This window comes from Portunus trituberculatus, chromosome 45, assembly GCF_017591435.1.
Source record: "Portunus trituberculatus isolate SZX2019 chromosome 45, ASM1759143v1, whole genome shotgun sequence".
Classification (NCBI taxonomy): Eukaryota; Metazoa; Arthropoda; class Malacostraca; order Decapoda; family Portunidae; genus Portunus; species Portunus trituberculatus.
Genome location: NC_059299.1, coordinates 5344102 through 5359803, shown reverse-complemented (window position 1 = coordinate 5359803; position 15702 = coordinate 5344102). Strand labels below are relative to the sequence as shown.

At 44.2% G+C, this 15702-nt stretch overlaps 2 protein-coding genes across 2 annotated transcripts; both read right to left on the bottom strand.

Annotated features, from left to right (window-relative positions):
- Nucleotides 1–8205: 8205 nt before the first annotated feature.
- Nucleotides 8206–9820, bottom strand: LOC123519597. The gene has a single exon (XM_045281018.1). The coding sequence runs from the start codon at nucleotides 9319–9321 to the stop codon at nucleotides 8281–8283; it is 1041 nt and encodes a 346-aa protein (XP_045136953.1). The 5' UTR covers nucleotides 9322–9820; the 3' UTR covers nucleotides 8206–8280.
- A 2257-nt stretch (nucleotides 9821–12077) lies between these two features.
- LOC123519595 lies at nucleotides 12078–14736 on the bottom strand. Its single transcript, XM_045281016.1, has 2 exons — nucleotides 14711–14736; nucleotides 12078–14465 (listed from the first exon to the last, which is right to left on the bottom strand). The coding sequence occupies exons 1-2, from the start codon at nucleotides 14720–14722 to the stop codon at nucleotides 12531–12533; spliced, it is 1947 nt and encodes a 648-aa protein (XP_045136951.1). The 5' UTR covers nucleotides 14723–14736; the 3' UTR covers nucleotides 12078–12530.
- Between the last annotated feature and the right edge of the window lie 966 nt (nucleotides 14737–15702).

Genomic DNA, 15702 nt, shown 5'->3' with positions numbered 1-15702 from the left:
AGAGAGAGAGAGAGAGTAAAGTTGGATTCATAATTTCCAAGTCATTTCTTAAGACGGACCGGAAAAGAGAGGGGGAAAAAGAAAGGAAAAAAAAGAAAAAATAGATAAAAAGCAAATATAGCGATCCTGTTTTCTTTTTGCTTGTGTGTCCAGTTGTCATGATTTTTTTTTTATTCCGGCCCTCTCAAAATCAGGTTACTTTCACTCTCTCTCTCTCTCTCTCTCTCTCTCTCTCTCTCTCTCTCTCTCTCTCTCTCTCTCTCTTTCTCTCTTTCTCACTTTCTCTTTTAGTTACTTACGTGCTCTCTTTTCTTTGTTTACGTGCTCCCTTTGCCTTTGTTTACGGTTCCCTCTTTCGTTTTCTTTATCTTCCTTTCTCTCTCTCTCTCTCTCTCTCTCTCTCTCTCTCTCTCTCTCTCTCTCTCTCTCTCTCTCTCTCTCTCTCTCTCTCTCTCGTGGTTTGATTGTTGTCAGGTTTTTGTTCTTCTTCCCCTTCCCTTCCTTTCCACACTTCCTCATTCCATTCTTTCTTTTATTTGTTTCTTTCTCCCTCCCTCCCGTCATCCTCCCCTCCCTTCCTCTATCCATCCTTCCCTCCCTTCCTTATTTACTTCTCCTCACGTATTCCTTGCTTACTCACTTTATTCTTTTCTTTCTTTACTGTTTTCTTACGCTTCCTTTATTTCCGCTTTCTATCTTCCATCTCATTTATTACAACTTTTCTTATTATTTCCTCAGAGTTGCTTCTCTTATTACACTGTGTCTCTTGCTTCTTTCCTTTTCTCTTTTGTCTTTCTCTTTGCTGTTTCTTTTTCTTCTCCTCCTCTCCCTCTCTCATCCTCTCTCCCTCTCTCCCTCTCCCCCTCTCTCCATCGCTCTATCTACTGTTGACTCTCTCAAGAAGGTAATTAGGAAACACGAGAACAATTATTTGCTTATGGCAGGAAAAAACGAGGAAATTACTGGATGGAATGTGTGTGTGTGTGTGTGTGTGTGTGTGTGTGTGTGTGTGTGTGTGTGTGTGTGTGTGTGTGTGTGTGTGTGTGTGTGTGTGTGTGTGTGTTGAGACAGAGACACGGCCTTTAAATTAAGTGATATTTATGGCTCAAGTCAAAGATATCTGCCCAAAGTGTTTATTAGCTTTCTCCTTCATTTAATTACGTTGATATCTCTCCTCGAACACACACACACACACACACACACACACACACACACACACACACACACACACACACACACACACACACACACACACACACACACACACACACGAAATATTGAATACATTATGGCCACATCTAAGGCAACTGTACATTTTCCAGTCCATCTCCGCCCTCATGGTAGTCACGCCCACACTCCGCCCACTTTCCCACTCCACATACCCATCCACCCACCCCACATATCACGTGACCCAAAGAAACCACAGACGTCCTCTATTGTTAATCTTCCACCCTTGTCCTCTCTTTCTTCTCTTCCCTTCTTCATTTCCTTTCTCTTTTCTTCCTCTCTTCTCCGTTTTCTAGATTATTCCTCCTTTCTCTCTTTATTTTTTTCTCCTTTCCTTCTTCATTTCCTTATTCTTCTCCACCTCGCTTTTTTTTCTTTATTCTTCTCTCTCTCTCTCTCTCTCTCTCTCTCTCTCTCTCTCTCTCTCTCTCTCTCTCTCTCTCTCTCTCTCTCTCTCTCTCTCTCTCTCTCTCTCGTCCTTATCTTTCCCCTCTCTTCTCCCTCTGTATATAATTTTCTTTTTATTTTATCTTTTCTTCTCCTTTTCCTTTCTTTTCTCTTCCTTTTTTTCATTTCCATACTATTGTCTTTTCCATCTTTTTTTTATTTCTCCTTTTTTCCTTTATTCTATCCATTACTTCCATCTTTATCCTTTCGTTGTATTTCTTTCCTTAAATTTGTTTTGTTTTTAACTGAATTTCTATTTTAATTTCTCTTTCGTTTCTCCTCACATTTCTTGTCATTTTATCTCCTCTCATTCGTCCCCTTCACTTCAATATCCTTTGTTCTCTCTCTCTCTCTCTCTCTCTCTCTCTCTCTCTCTCTCTCTCTCTCTCTCTCTCTCTCTCTCTCTCTCTCTCTCTCTCTCTCTCTCTCTCTCTCTTCTCTCTCATCTCTCTTCTGTATTTTCTTTTTGTTATATTCCTGTTTCTGTACCTAACCTCCTTTCTCTCTCTCTCTCTCTCTCTCTCTCTCTCTCTCTCTCTCTCTCTCTCTCTCTCTCTCTCTCTCTCTCTCTTCCACTTCTCATCCACAGGAGATAATTCTTCACAAAAGTGTTAATTTTACTTTACAAATTACCCAAAATTATTCATAAGGTTTATCTTTTTTTTTTTTATGTGAAATCCAAACTTTAGTAGATTTTTATAGAATTTCATAAGAGGAAAAATTTATAATAGTAGTTGGTGTGTTTCAAGGATTTTTTTTCGTTCCGTTTTCTGTGTTATCGTTCATGTTCTTGATTTTGCTTCTTTTTCATCTTTGTTTATTTTTTTATTTTATTCTTTTCTTCCTTTCTTTAACTTCTTTTTCTTTGTTTTTCCTCCTTTCTTCCTTCCTTTTTATTATTATTATTATTATTATTATTATTATTATTATTATTATTATTATTACTACTACTACTACTACTACTACTACTACTACTACTACTACTACTACTACTACTACTATTACATTCGTACCTTCTCTTTCACAGGTACAGGATCATTAGGGCTCCGTGTCAAGTGAGTGTTACCTGCCTCACCTGCTTGCTTCCTCTTAATTAATTATCACCTGCAAAATTGATGAGCTTACCTTGTCACACCGTGTTCATACTCTCTCTCTCTCTCTCTCTCTCTCTCTCTCTCTCTCTCTCTCTCTCTCTCTCTCTCTCTCTCTCTCTCTGGTATAATCCTCTCCTCGTGACTCAACATTTTTTTGGGAGTCAGAAATAAATAGACAATCAGCTTTTTTTTTTCTTTTTTTGTCTTTTTATCAGCTCTTTTTTTTTTGTTTGCATTACTCTTTTTGCCTTGGTTGTTATTATGGTTATCATGTTGCTTTCTTGAGTGACTTGCAAGATACATTAGCATTGTTGTTATTGTTCTTCCTCTGCTTTCTTTCCTTTCTCCTCTTGTCTCTTCTCTCTTTTCCAATTTGTTTTCTTTTTTTTTTTTTTCTTGATCTTCTTTTGTTTTTATCTCATTGAATTGCATTGTACTGTGATTTTTATTACTTTTTACATATTTTTTTGCGCATTTTTATCAGTTTTCATTTTTTTCTGCCATTTGTCGATAAAATACGTCTAAAAAGTCAATATATTCACCTTTAGCGTGTGTCTGTCTGTGTGTCTGTCGAACTGTCCATCTATCTATTGATTTATCTGTTTGTTTCTGTCTCTGCCTGTCTGTCTGTCTTAATGAGGGGGTTATTTGTATGTCTGTCTATACTCTCTCTCTCTCTCTCTCTCTCTCTCTCTCTCTCTCTCTCTCTCTCTCTCTCTCTCTCTCTCTCTCTCTCTCTCTCTCTCTCTCATCTCCTATATTTATTTTCCCATTTTCTATGTTACTTTTCGCTAGAGAAATAAAAAAAAACACTAAAATTACAGAAATGGGCAAGACGAATCGGTTTGTGGCGCCTTTTTGGTCTCTTTGGTGCTTGTGTGTGTTTGTCTGTCTGTGTGTGTGTGTGTGTGTGTGTGTGTGTGTGTGTGTGTGTGTGTGTGTGTGTGTGTGTGTGTGTGTGTGTGTGTGTGTGCCTTGGTTTTCTCATGTTTTAGTTTCGCTTTTTGTAATTTTTCTTTTATTTGTATTTTTTCACACCTGTATTTTTTTGCACCTGTTCCGTCTCGTCCCGTTGCGTGCGTGAGTGACGATGATTTAGAGGAATGGATGACGTGTTGACTTCTCATTTTCTTCTTCTTCTCTCCGTGTTTGGTGATGTTTGCTTAGGCGTAATGTTCTATTAATTATTTTTCTCCTCTTCTTCCTCCTTTTCCTCCTCATCTTCCTCCTTTTCCTGTCTCTCTCACGTTCAGCCTAATTATCTCTTTCTTCATTTCCTATTTCATCATTTTTTTTCTTCTACGTCTCCTCTTCTACCTTTCCTCTACACCTTTGACCTTCTCTCCCATCCCTTCCCTTCCCTTCCCTTCCCTTCCCTTCCCACATACCTTGTCTTTCACCTACATTCCTTCAGTTCTTTTTGCTTTTTTTACTCCTACTCTTCTTCCTCTTTCTATTTTTTTGTTACTTGCTTTGTTTTTCTATACACTGGTTTATTAATCTCTTTTTCTCTTCTTTGTCGCTTTTATATTCTTATTTTCTCCATATTCCTCTTTTCGTTTTCTCTTTTTTCTTCTTTTTTTTTCTCTTACCCTTAAATTTCTTACGGTCTTTCGTTTTATCATTCATTCTTTTCTTCTTTTGATATTATTTTCTTCTCTCTTTATTCTTTACCGTTTTTCTTCCTCCGCTCATTCATCCTTCCTCCTTCCTTCGCCCTCCCTTATTATCCTTCCTGCCTGGCTCCTCCTACCTTGATGGTCACCTGCCGCCAATTAGTCTGTCAAGGTGTTGCTTGGATGACTTCTTCAACAATGATTACCTTTCTTCCCCTCCTCCTCCTCTTCCTCCTCCTCCTCCACCTCTCTCTCTCTCTCTCTCTCTCTCTCTCTCTCTCTCTCTCTCTCTCTCTCTCTCTCTCTCTCTCTCTCTCTCTCTCTCTCTCTCTCTCTCTCTCTCTCTCTCTCTCTCTCTCTCTCGTCTTCCTCATTTTCTTCCTCACAAAAAAGTTTCATGTTTGGCACGAGTGTGTGTGTGTGTGTGTGTGTGTGTGTGTGTGTGTGTGTGTGTGTGTGTGTGTGTGTGTGTGTGTGTGTGTGTGTGTGTGTGTTTTAGGTACGCGCCTGTCTAAACAACTTAATTATCTTTTCGAAGAGTTGCGTGAAAGTTGTGTCAATTTCAACACTCACTTTGTTTTGTCTTTTTATCTTTATTGTTATGGAGTGATAACAAAACTATACTCTAAGTCTGAGTCTAAGCAATAAATATAGAGGGTGCAAGTGAAATTAAACCTGGAATGTCCCGTCTACTTGTGTGCACTTGTTAGATTTACCTTAGTTTTACGTGGTTCAAATTTCATAATGTATTTTAACATTTACTCGCTTGTCTCAGGGGTCATTAGCGCGCGTGTCTCCTTCAGAAACACATCATCAGTTCAAGTAGCGGCAGCTGTGACAGAGTACCAGGCGTGGGTGCCTTCAGGGCGTGTAGAGACCTGAGTAGGCATTTCTTGACTGAAACTCTCGCCAGTGTAACTCATCGACACTGAGTCATCTACACTGTGGCCTCCCAGAGTAGCACCATGGCCCCTGTAATCTGCCAGAGTGAGATCTTCGTCGCTGTGGCCTCCCAGAGTAGTAGGGGAGACCGGGGCAAGTTGGCAACAGGGGTAAGTTGGCACACTTGAAATAATTCAAATATTTACCGTTAGATCGGTTTGTAATTCATACCATAGGATCATCACTTGCTTCCGCAGTCACCAACAAGCTACCAAACCAAGAGGTTGCAGGGCTTGACTGGAGTGAGGAAAAAATTGATTTTGATGCTGGTAAGTAAATTTTCATTCGCTTATATTGTTTGCTCTAACATGCATGTGGTTATAGATGAGAAATATCCAATTTAGTCATAATTTAACTTAGTGTTTAATGATTGTTTACCCATATAACAGTCCATATTAGGCTTCTTAATATATACTAAAACTGTTTATTTATGATCATTGGTATGGATGGGGCAAGTTGGCTCAACAAAAACGGGGCAAATTGGCACAGTGCCAACTTGCCCCACTTTACTATTTATATAATTTCCGTTTTCAGATTATATTTGGGTTAGGCTACATTATGTTTCTGATTAATTAATGTTGATATATTTACTTTCATGTACAATACTTTTGACTTTTCAGAAATGGTTCGAAGCTACAAACGGAAAACTGAGAGGGCCTCTATCCCTGCCGACGTTATATTGGGGGCTGCTAAACGTGTTAAGTGTGAACACAAGCCAATCAGAGGAGTTGCAAAGGATTTCGCCATACCATTTCGAACACTAGCACGTTATTGCAAGAAGATAACTCATGAGCAACTGAAGGGTGAAGATAAAGCAACGCTTAGAGTAGGCTATGCTGCACACAGGAAAGTCCTCTCAGATGATCAAGAAAAGGAACTTTCTACATATCTTAAACAAGCAGCAGATATTTATTACGGATTATCTGTGAAAGAGGTAAGAAAGTTAGCCTACCAGTTTGCTGAAGGTGCAAATAAAACTTTTCCTCCATCATGGAAAGAAAACAAGATGGCTGGTTCTGACTGGTTTTCTGGATTCTTAAAAAGGAACAAGGACCTTTCCATAAGGTCTCCAGAGGCCACTAGCCTCTCAAGAGCAACAAGTTTTAACAAAACAAATGTTGCATTATTTTTGATAACCTGCAGTCTGTCCTTAATCGGCATAATTTAGGTCCTAGTGACATTTGGAACATGGATGAGACAGGGTAACAACAGTACAGAAACCCAATAAAGTTGTAGCACGCAAAGGCTTCAAACAAGTAGGTAAAATGACTTCAGGTGAAAGAGGAACTCTTGTAACAATTGCTGTTGCAGTCTCAGCAACTGGCAATGTAGTTCCGCCTTTTTATCTTCCCTAGAGTGCATTTCCGTGACCATTTCATTAACAGTGCTCCTCCTGGTAGTTCAGGAGCTGCCAATCCATCAGGATGGATGAAGGAGTCACATTTTTGGAGTTTTTACAACATTTTGTAAAGCACACTAAATGTTCTAAGGAAAAGCCAGTTCTTTTGTTATTAGACAATCACGGCTCGCATTTGTCCATACAGGGCCTTGATTTTGTAAGGTCAATGGCATCACTGTCCTTTCATTTCCACCACACTGCTCACACAGGCTGCAGCCACTTGATGTTAGTGTCTATGGACCTCTGAAAAAATTAGTCAATAGAGCATGTGACTCATGGATGACCACACACCCTGGATCTACTATGACCATCTATGACATTCCAAACGTAGTGTCCACCGCTTTCCCACTTGCTGTGACGCCACATAATATTTTGGCTGGGTTTAGGGCTGCTGGAATTTCACCCTTCAACAGAGACATATTCCAGGATTCTGATTTTTTGGGTGCTTACGTGACTGACAGACCAGAGGAAGATCAACAAGAAACGCAAGTGTTTCAGGCCAGCGAAATCAATGTTCAGCCTGCGACAAATTGCCTGGACGGCAATGACACACCAAGACCCTCTACTTCTGGACTCTGTGGGAAGAAAGCCCCAACTCCTGAAGAACTGAGACCATTGCCTAAAGCTGGTCCCAGGAAGGGAAGTGGAATGAACAGGAGGAAACGCTCTTCTGCCATTCTGACTGACACTCCAGTGAAAAAGGCACTAGAAAAGATATCAAAAGAAAAATGCACAAGACAAAAAGAACCTTATTTCCAGAAGCAAAGAAGAAGCAATCAAAGAAATCAAAACGTGTTCATGGTGACGAGGAAAGTTCAGATGAAGAGGACAGTCTCTGTTTGGTATGCATGGAACCTTTTTCCAAAAGCAAACCACAAGAAGTGTGGATACAGTGTATAATGTGCAAGTTGTGGGCCCACGAAGGCTGCACTGATAAAGATTTGTTTTATACATGCCCCAACTGTGACTCAGACGATGATTTAGATTAAGTTCACCTTAAGTGTTAAGTATTCTGTGCAATTATTACCTTGAAGTGCAGTTATATTCAATAGGATGTATGACACCTAGTCAGTTTTTATTTTATTTTATAAAGGTTACTTTCTTTACTAAGAAAAGATTTCTAAGTTTCTATGGAACTGAATATTCTTGAAATGAAACATTATGAATACGGTATATACTCTGTATCTAAATTTACTGTTACATATTTCTAATTTGCTAGAAATATTTGCTGTGCCAACTTACCCCATAGTGTGTGCCAACTTACCCCGTACATGGGGCATGTTGGCACAGGCAAAATGTTTTTTTCGAAAGAATGCTGTGCTTTTGTTTCGAAAGAAAATTATTTTTTTATTAAATGAAAAGTAAGAGGAAGATTTATATTTTTCACTGGAAATAAAAAATTACCAAAATACTTTGTTGTTTTTCTTCCATCACCAAAAATGTAAAAAGTGTGCCAACTAGCCCCGGTCTCCCCTACCATGGGAGCTGTATCCTGCCAGAGTGATATCTTCGTCGCTTTGGCTTCCCAGAGTAGCACCATGGGCGCTGTATCCTCTCAAAGTGAGATCTTCTTCGCTGTTGTCTTCCAGGACAAGGTCACCACCGGCGTGAGCTCCTGCTTGGAGTGAATCTGCTGTTGCGGCGCCTCCTGCACGTGCTCGAGGACAGCGGCATCGTGCAGGGCTGGCGGGGCCGAGGTGACGGTCTGCAGGACCTGCTGCAGGTCGAGGCCACCGTGCAGGGCGGGGTTCTCACCTTCCTCGTAGTTGACAAAGAAGACTTCGGGGCGTGCGGGTGGCGGTGCAGGCGCCTGGATGACGCGCGGCTCCTCGTCAGGCGAGTCTTCCCTGAGGATGTAGACGACGCTCTTCTGCGCGGGTGGTGGCACCAGCAGGGGCTGCGCGGTGTGTCCGCCCTCCGGCGCGCGGATGAACAGAACGTGCTCGTGCACCCTTGGTGGCGGCAGGGTGGGCGGCGGCCTGGTTGGGCGGCGGGGCATGTCGGGGATGCTGAACACGTACAAGTCGCGGGTCACCTCGGGCACCACGCAGGAGCCGTCAGCGTGCACCACCTGCCCCTGGGGGCAGCTGCCGCTGAGTACAGGATAGGTGGGACCTTGACCGTGTGATGGCACTCTCGGGACCGTCGCAGGTCGTTGTATGATGTCCTGCAGGTCATGATTGTCTGGCTGCTCTGGAAAGTATGTCACTCTTGGTCCTTGGTGGTCCTGAGTCAGGTTTCTGGGCTCCATGGGTCGTAGGAAAGTGTGACTGTGGCCATCCAGCCCTGCAGGAGGTGTTGTTTCCTTCTGATTTGCCGGTCTTCCAAAAGCGCGAATGGGTACATTTTCCCGCTTTCCATCTTGGGGTTGTGTCAATCCTTGTTGTTCCGTGAGTGTCCCAGAGAAGTAAGTAGAGGCGCCTTGCCTCGTGCGTCCAGGGAACATAACTGAGTCGTACAGCGCCGCTGGTTGCCCCAGATGGTGAGTTGCGTAATTTGATCCAGTGGGAGTGTGCAGCTGTGTCATTTGTAATAGCCCCGCTCGTCTCCCATGTATCTGTTTATGTTGATTTTGCTCCGGGTATCCACGGGGCATTAAGTTGCCTTGAGATTCTCTCTGTCCCCGTGATATCTTTGTCAAGACGGATCTTCTCTCGGAGCTCTGACTCGGCTCCAGTCCTTGCCTCCCAGTGCGGCCTCTGAGCTCCTGTCGCAGGTCATATGGCCAAGCGTGCCCCTGAGGCTGCACGCTGGCATGTTGTCCCCCAGGGGCTTCGTGATGCTCAGTCAGGACATCATGCCGTGCGCGGACTTGTGGCTGTCCAAGACCATGTGTCTTCCCGAGCCTGTAGAGTAGCGGTGACCCAGCACTAGTTAGCCTGCCAGACTGTTGGGGCAGAGAGTAGCTTTGGGGCAGCGCCGCCGTAGCTGCCGTTAAGAACGCTTGGAGGATAACCTGCAAGAGGAAGATTGTTACACATGAAGGGCAAAACTAACCACTACTGGCACTTCATTGACAATACAGATTCATTTGGTGACGTAGATATTTGGAGCGCTCTCGGCAAAATTGAGAGCTGAGAGCACTCACTCACCAGGAGCAGCATGATGCAGGTTGGGGGCTATGTGTCCACCATGCTTACTACTAACCTTATATATGGTGTGTTCTCATAACATCTCCTCCTCCTCCTTTCCTCCACACTTCACTTCATTTATGCCCGTCTTTCCCTTCCCTTCATGCCTTCAGCTCAATTTTATGTTACTGTATTTCTTCCATGCATGGCTTCTCCGTTACACTGGGATGCACACTTGATTAAAGATACACACACACACACACACACACACACACACACACACACACACACACACACACACACACACACACACACACACACACACACACACACACACACAAAGGTGGGAGATGGAATTCATTCTGAACAAAAGTCATGTAATGGAGATGAGGAAGAGTGGAAGATGGCCAAGAGGGTTATATAAGATGGGTGAAGGAGTAGTGTTGAAAAAGGTGGAAAAGGAAAAGGATTTGGGAGTGATAATACAAGATGATGGGCAGTTTGAGGCTCATATTGACAAGATGTTTGGAGAAATATATAATTTGATTAGAAATATTGGATTAGCCTTTCATTATATGGATAAAGATATGATGAAGAAATTAATTAGTACTGTAATTAGACCAAGATTGGAATATGCTGGGGTGGTTTGGTCCCCTTATAAAAAGAAGCATATAAGGAAGTTGGAGAGATTGCAGAGAATGGCAACAAAAATGGTTCCGGAATTGGCAGAAATGACCTATGAGGAAAGATTAAAAGAAATGAATTTGCTTACCTTGGAACAAAGAAGAGAAAGAGGAGATTTAATACAGGTTTATAAACTGTTGAGCGGTTTGGATGAAGTGGATAATGAGCAAATGATGTTGAATGAGGAAAATTTAAATAGAACTACGAGATCGCATAGTAAAAAGATAGCCAAGGGAGTATGCTTGAAAGATGTAAAGAAATATAGTTTCCCGCAGAGATGTGTGGAAGTGTGGAATAGTTTGAGTGAGGAGGTGGTGTCAGCGAGGAGTGTGCATAGTTTTAAAGGAAAATTGGATGTGCATAGATATGGAGACGGGGTCACACGAGTATAATACCCAGACCCTGTAAAATTACACACACACACACACACACACACACACACACACACCGTGTAGTGTAGTGGTTAGCACACTCGACTCACAATCGAGAGGGTCCGGATTCGAGTCCCGGGAAGCGGCAGGGTAAATGAGCAAGCCTCTTAAAGTATAGCCCCTGTTCACCTAGCAGGAAATAAGTACGGGATGTGACTCGAGGGGTTGTGGCCTCGCTTTCCCGGTGTGTGGAGTGTGTTGTGGTCTCAGTCCTACCCGAAGATCGGTCTATGAGCTCTGAGCTCGCTCCAAAATGGGGAAGACTGGCTTGGTGACCAGCAGGCGACCGTGGTGGTGAATTACACACACACACACACACACACACACACACACACACACACACACACACACACACACACACTTTTATGTGATTAGAATTAACTGATTGAAATTTCTTCCTTGAAATTAGTGTAGCTAGTTTATGCAAATCTCCTCTGTTTAATTACTTTTTATTATATTACATCTCTCTCTCTCTCTCTCTCTCTCTCTCTCTCTCTCTCTCTCTCTCTCTCTCTCTCTCTCTCTCTCTCTCTCTCTCTGTCATAATCTGATTTAATTGCACCTTACAATGTCTCTCGTTTTTAAGTCTTTTTATTTAAATACTCGTACGTTCTGCCTCCTGCTTTTCTAATGTTCTAATTTTATTTCATTACACCAGAAATGACAGTCTAGTTACACTCTCACTTTCACGTTTCCCTCCATTCGCTCTGTAATAGTAACTTAATTTGGCTATTAACCTCATTTTCTTGTCAGTTTCCTTTTCCTCTATTCCGTCATTTACTCATTTCCCTTTCACTAAGTCTTGGATTACTACATATACAGCATTGAAATTTCTGTACTTGGATTGTGTGTGAATGTGGCATTGAAGTCTCTCATGGTAATGTTATACTTTTCTTGCTTCCTTCAACTGTAATCAAGAGTAGCAAAGGTCCATAGTTTGTGTTGGATCTCATGGGGTAAGCTGAGAGGCTAGTTTGGGTCGGAGTTTATCATTGGGAAATTCTGGGTAGCCTTTCTAGGAGGAATCTTCGTAGGTTGAATTTTATTTAGAAGTAGAGAAGGTGGTGGACGTTGTCTTAGTACAGGTAAAGACTTTGCTGGCCAGGTGAGGGTCAGGAATGGCATGAAATTAAAACATCCAGGGAATTATTTTAGATTTATGCTTTATTACGTTAAATAAATAGTATATACTTTATGAAATTATATAAAGGTGACACGATCAATGTTAAACAGATACTTAAAGTTTTCTAAAAGGTAGCAGTCGCATGCATGACCACTCCATTACTACAGGAACTACTGCACCAAGTATTGCCTGATGGGAGAAGGATGGGAAGCAACGTGAGACAGTCAGTGAGTGGTGCAGTGGCGAGGTGTTGCTGTGTGTTGTGTGTTACATCTTCAGGAAGACACAGAAGCCCTACACTTGCAGTAATGAAAGAAAGGGATTATTAGCTTATTGTAGCTTCCCTTATGTTCTCATTTCTAAGCCAAAAGATACAGATTTTATGTATTTTCATATGCCTCGCTGACTGTCACGGCGTGAGGCAGGATGTGCGGTGTTAGCGGCAGTGGAGTGTTACATCAGGACATCACGCGTGTAAAGTGAAGGGTGTGGGGCGTTAAGGCTGCGAGTAGAGCAGAGACGGAGGAGCAGGGGAGGCGGTGGGTGGCCCGTAAATGTCCCCATTGAATCTTGCCGCTGCGTCAGTCACTATATCCACCGCTCCACGAGCTGCCTCCTCGCCGTCGACGAAACGATTGAATCTGTTGTCTCTGCTTCCAAAGTTGGCGCCGAGGAGTGTGGCGGGCACGGCGTACCCTCCGTTCTCTTTCTCCTGGCTGTTGTCGCTGTCAAAGTCGCCGCTGTTCTGGAATGCAAAACCAGTCGGAGTCTCGGCAAAAGTTTCTTGCGCATGGCTCAGGGTTTGACCATCAAACTGATCTCTCTGGACGCCCTGGACAATGTTCGTGGGAGTATTGTCAGCCTGGCTTCCCAACACGAGGTCACCGTGGCTGTGATGCCTCAGGCGAAAGTCATCGTCAGTGTGATCTTCCAGAGAGATATCATCTTGGCCTATCTGGACAAACGTGTCGTCAGAATGACCTTCCAAAGAAACATCATGGTCGAAGTGTTCTCCAAGCTCAAAGTCATCATCAAAAACGACCGTCAAACCGAGATGGTCGTTGTTATGACCTCCCAGCTGCTGATTATCGTTCTTGTGGGCTTCCAGCTGCCGGATGCCGTTGCTGTAGCTTTCTGGCTGCTGGTTACCATTGTTATAGCTTCCCGACTGCTGATCACCGTTGTTGTAGCTTCCCGACTGCTGATCACCGTTATTGTAGCTTCCCGACTGCTGATCACCGTTGTTGTAGCTTCCCGACTGCTGATTACCATTGGTATAGGTTTCAGGCTGCTGATTACCGTCGATGTGACCTCCCAGAGCAAAAGTACCGTCACTGTGGCCTCCCAGAGTAGCATCATGGGCGCTGAATCCTCCTAGAGTGAGATCTTCGTCGCTGTTATCTTCCAGGACAAGGTCACCGCCGGCGTGAGCTCCTTGCTGGGAGTGAGTTTGCTGTTGCGGCGCCTCCTGCACGTGTTCGGGGACAGCGGCGTCGTGCAGGGCTGGCGGGGCCGAGGTGACGGTCTGTAGGACCTGCTGCAGGTCGAGGCCACCGTGCAGGGCGGGGTTCTCGCCGTCCTCGTAGTTGACAAAGAAGACTTCGGGGCGTGCGGGCGGCGGCGCGGGCGCCTGGATGACGCGCGGCTCCTCGTCAGGCGAGTCTTCCCTGAGAATGTAGACGACGCTCTTCTGCGCGGGTGGTGGCACCAGCAGGGGCTGCGCGGTGTGTCCGCCCTCCGGCGCGCGGATGAACAGCACGTGCTCGTGCACCCTTGGTGGCGGCAGGGTGGGCGGCGGCCTGCTGGGACGGCGAGGTGTGTCGGGGATGCTGAACACGTACAGGTCGCGGGTCACCTCGGGCACCGCGCAGGAGCCGTCAGCGTGCACCACCTGCCCCTGGGGGCAGCTGCCGCCGAGCACAAGACCAGCGGGGCCCTTGGGTTGTGTTGGTCCTTGTGGCTGCACAGAGGAGCTTTCGAAGAAGTTTTGTCCATTGGTTCCTTGGGGCTGTGTTGGGGCGAATGGACCTTTGGACTCGTCAAGGATCTGATTTAGATCGTTAGACTCCGTTGGTCTCACGAAACCCTGAGCTGGCCCAACAGTTTCATCAAAGGTCTGGATAAAGACATCATGGCCGGTGAGACCCTGGAACTGGAAAGGATCCTGTGGTCTTGTGGCTTCTTCAAAAGTATGAGTTAGGCCATTGCCTCCTGCTGGGCCATGGAGCTTTTGCGGGATATGTTGGCCAGCGGACTCATAGGTCTGGGTCAGGCTATTCTGGTCCACATGTGGCTGGATCTGTTGGCCTGATGGCCTGGCGGGCGGGGAGGGCAGCGGGGTGCCAACATTTGGTTGATGTTGCTGGCTGGGGAGGCTGTAGGTAGGGAGTTTTGCCGCGATGGCCGCTGCCAGGAGCGTCTGGAAGATTACCTGCAACAACACAAGGGCGTGAGGGATTCTGAAGAGACAGTTTGAGTAACATCTATGTGTGTGTGTGTGTGTGTGTGTGTGTGTGTGTGTGTGTGTGTGTGTGTGTGTGTGTGTGTGTGTGTGTCATCGGCCGACCCTGGGTATCCAGTGCGTCATTTTAGCCTGGGACGCAGCCCTGTGGCATAGTGTGTGACACTCTGGGACACAGTGGTGGAGGTGCAACACACTAGTAGCTGGGTACTCACCAGGAACCTCATGGTGGAGTGTGGAGTGTGTGGTGAAGTGTGGTGTGGCTCAGCATCATGTTGTCTTATATAGCGACGTCCTCACTCTTGCCCCCCCGCACCCCCCAGTGCTGCGGTAGGCCCTTACGTCAAGAAGAAACATCGTCCAGCCTAGTTTCATTTCATTTTTTCTTTTCTCTTTCGCCGTGACCGTCATAGCACCGGCGACTCCCCGCCCTCCATTAGCCTGGCGAGTGTCATGCAGAGATAATATTTTACACTCAAGCTTTAAACACTGCCCACGCACTTTTTAATAATTTTTCATCATGCATTGTTTTCAAGTCACGTTGATGTATAGGAGTACTTCCTCTCGCCTCTCTCTTTTGCTCTCCACTCTCTCTTTCTCCTCCATTACTCTTCCCGCTACTATGAAATGGAAATATAAATAAATGGGCGTGGCTGAGAGAGAGAGAGAGAGAGAGAGAGAGAGAGAGAGAGAGAGAGAGAGAGAGAGAGAGAGAGAGACTACTATGATAACCTTGACAATCTTCTTATTCTATCTCCCACAAATTATCCATATTGAAAAATCCTTCTTTAAAATCAAATAAATGTCAAGAATAAAGCAAACAAACTTACAAACAAACATGGAGGCAGCAAACAATTATTCAAAGAGAGAGAGAAGACATGTATACTTTCAACATACACAAAAATGTAATGTATTCGCATCTGAATCGCTTGAAATTTCTTGATGTATTCTTTTATTCACTGTATGTAATTTATGTATAGCAAGTGAATACAAAAGAAGAACAAACAGCAGCAGATTTGTTGTATCTTAGGATGTTCTTTGTAATAAATCACACTATCTAAAGGAAGAAATGTGGGATGATGAGAGAGTAGTTGATAGTGATGAACCGCGAAGATGGTGATGATGATGGTGATGAAGAGCGGTAAGCAATGAAGAATCGTAAGGATGGTGATGGTGATGCTGGTGGTGGTGATGATAAGGTACCAGT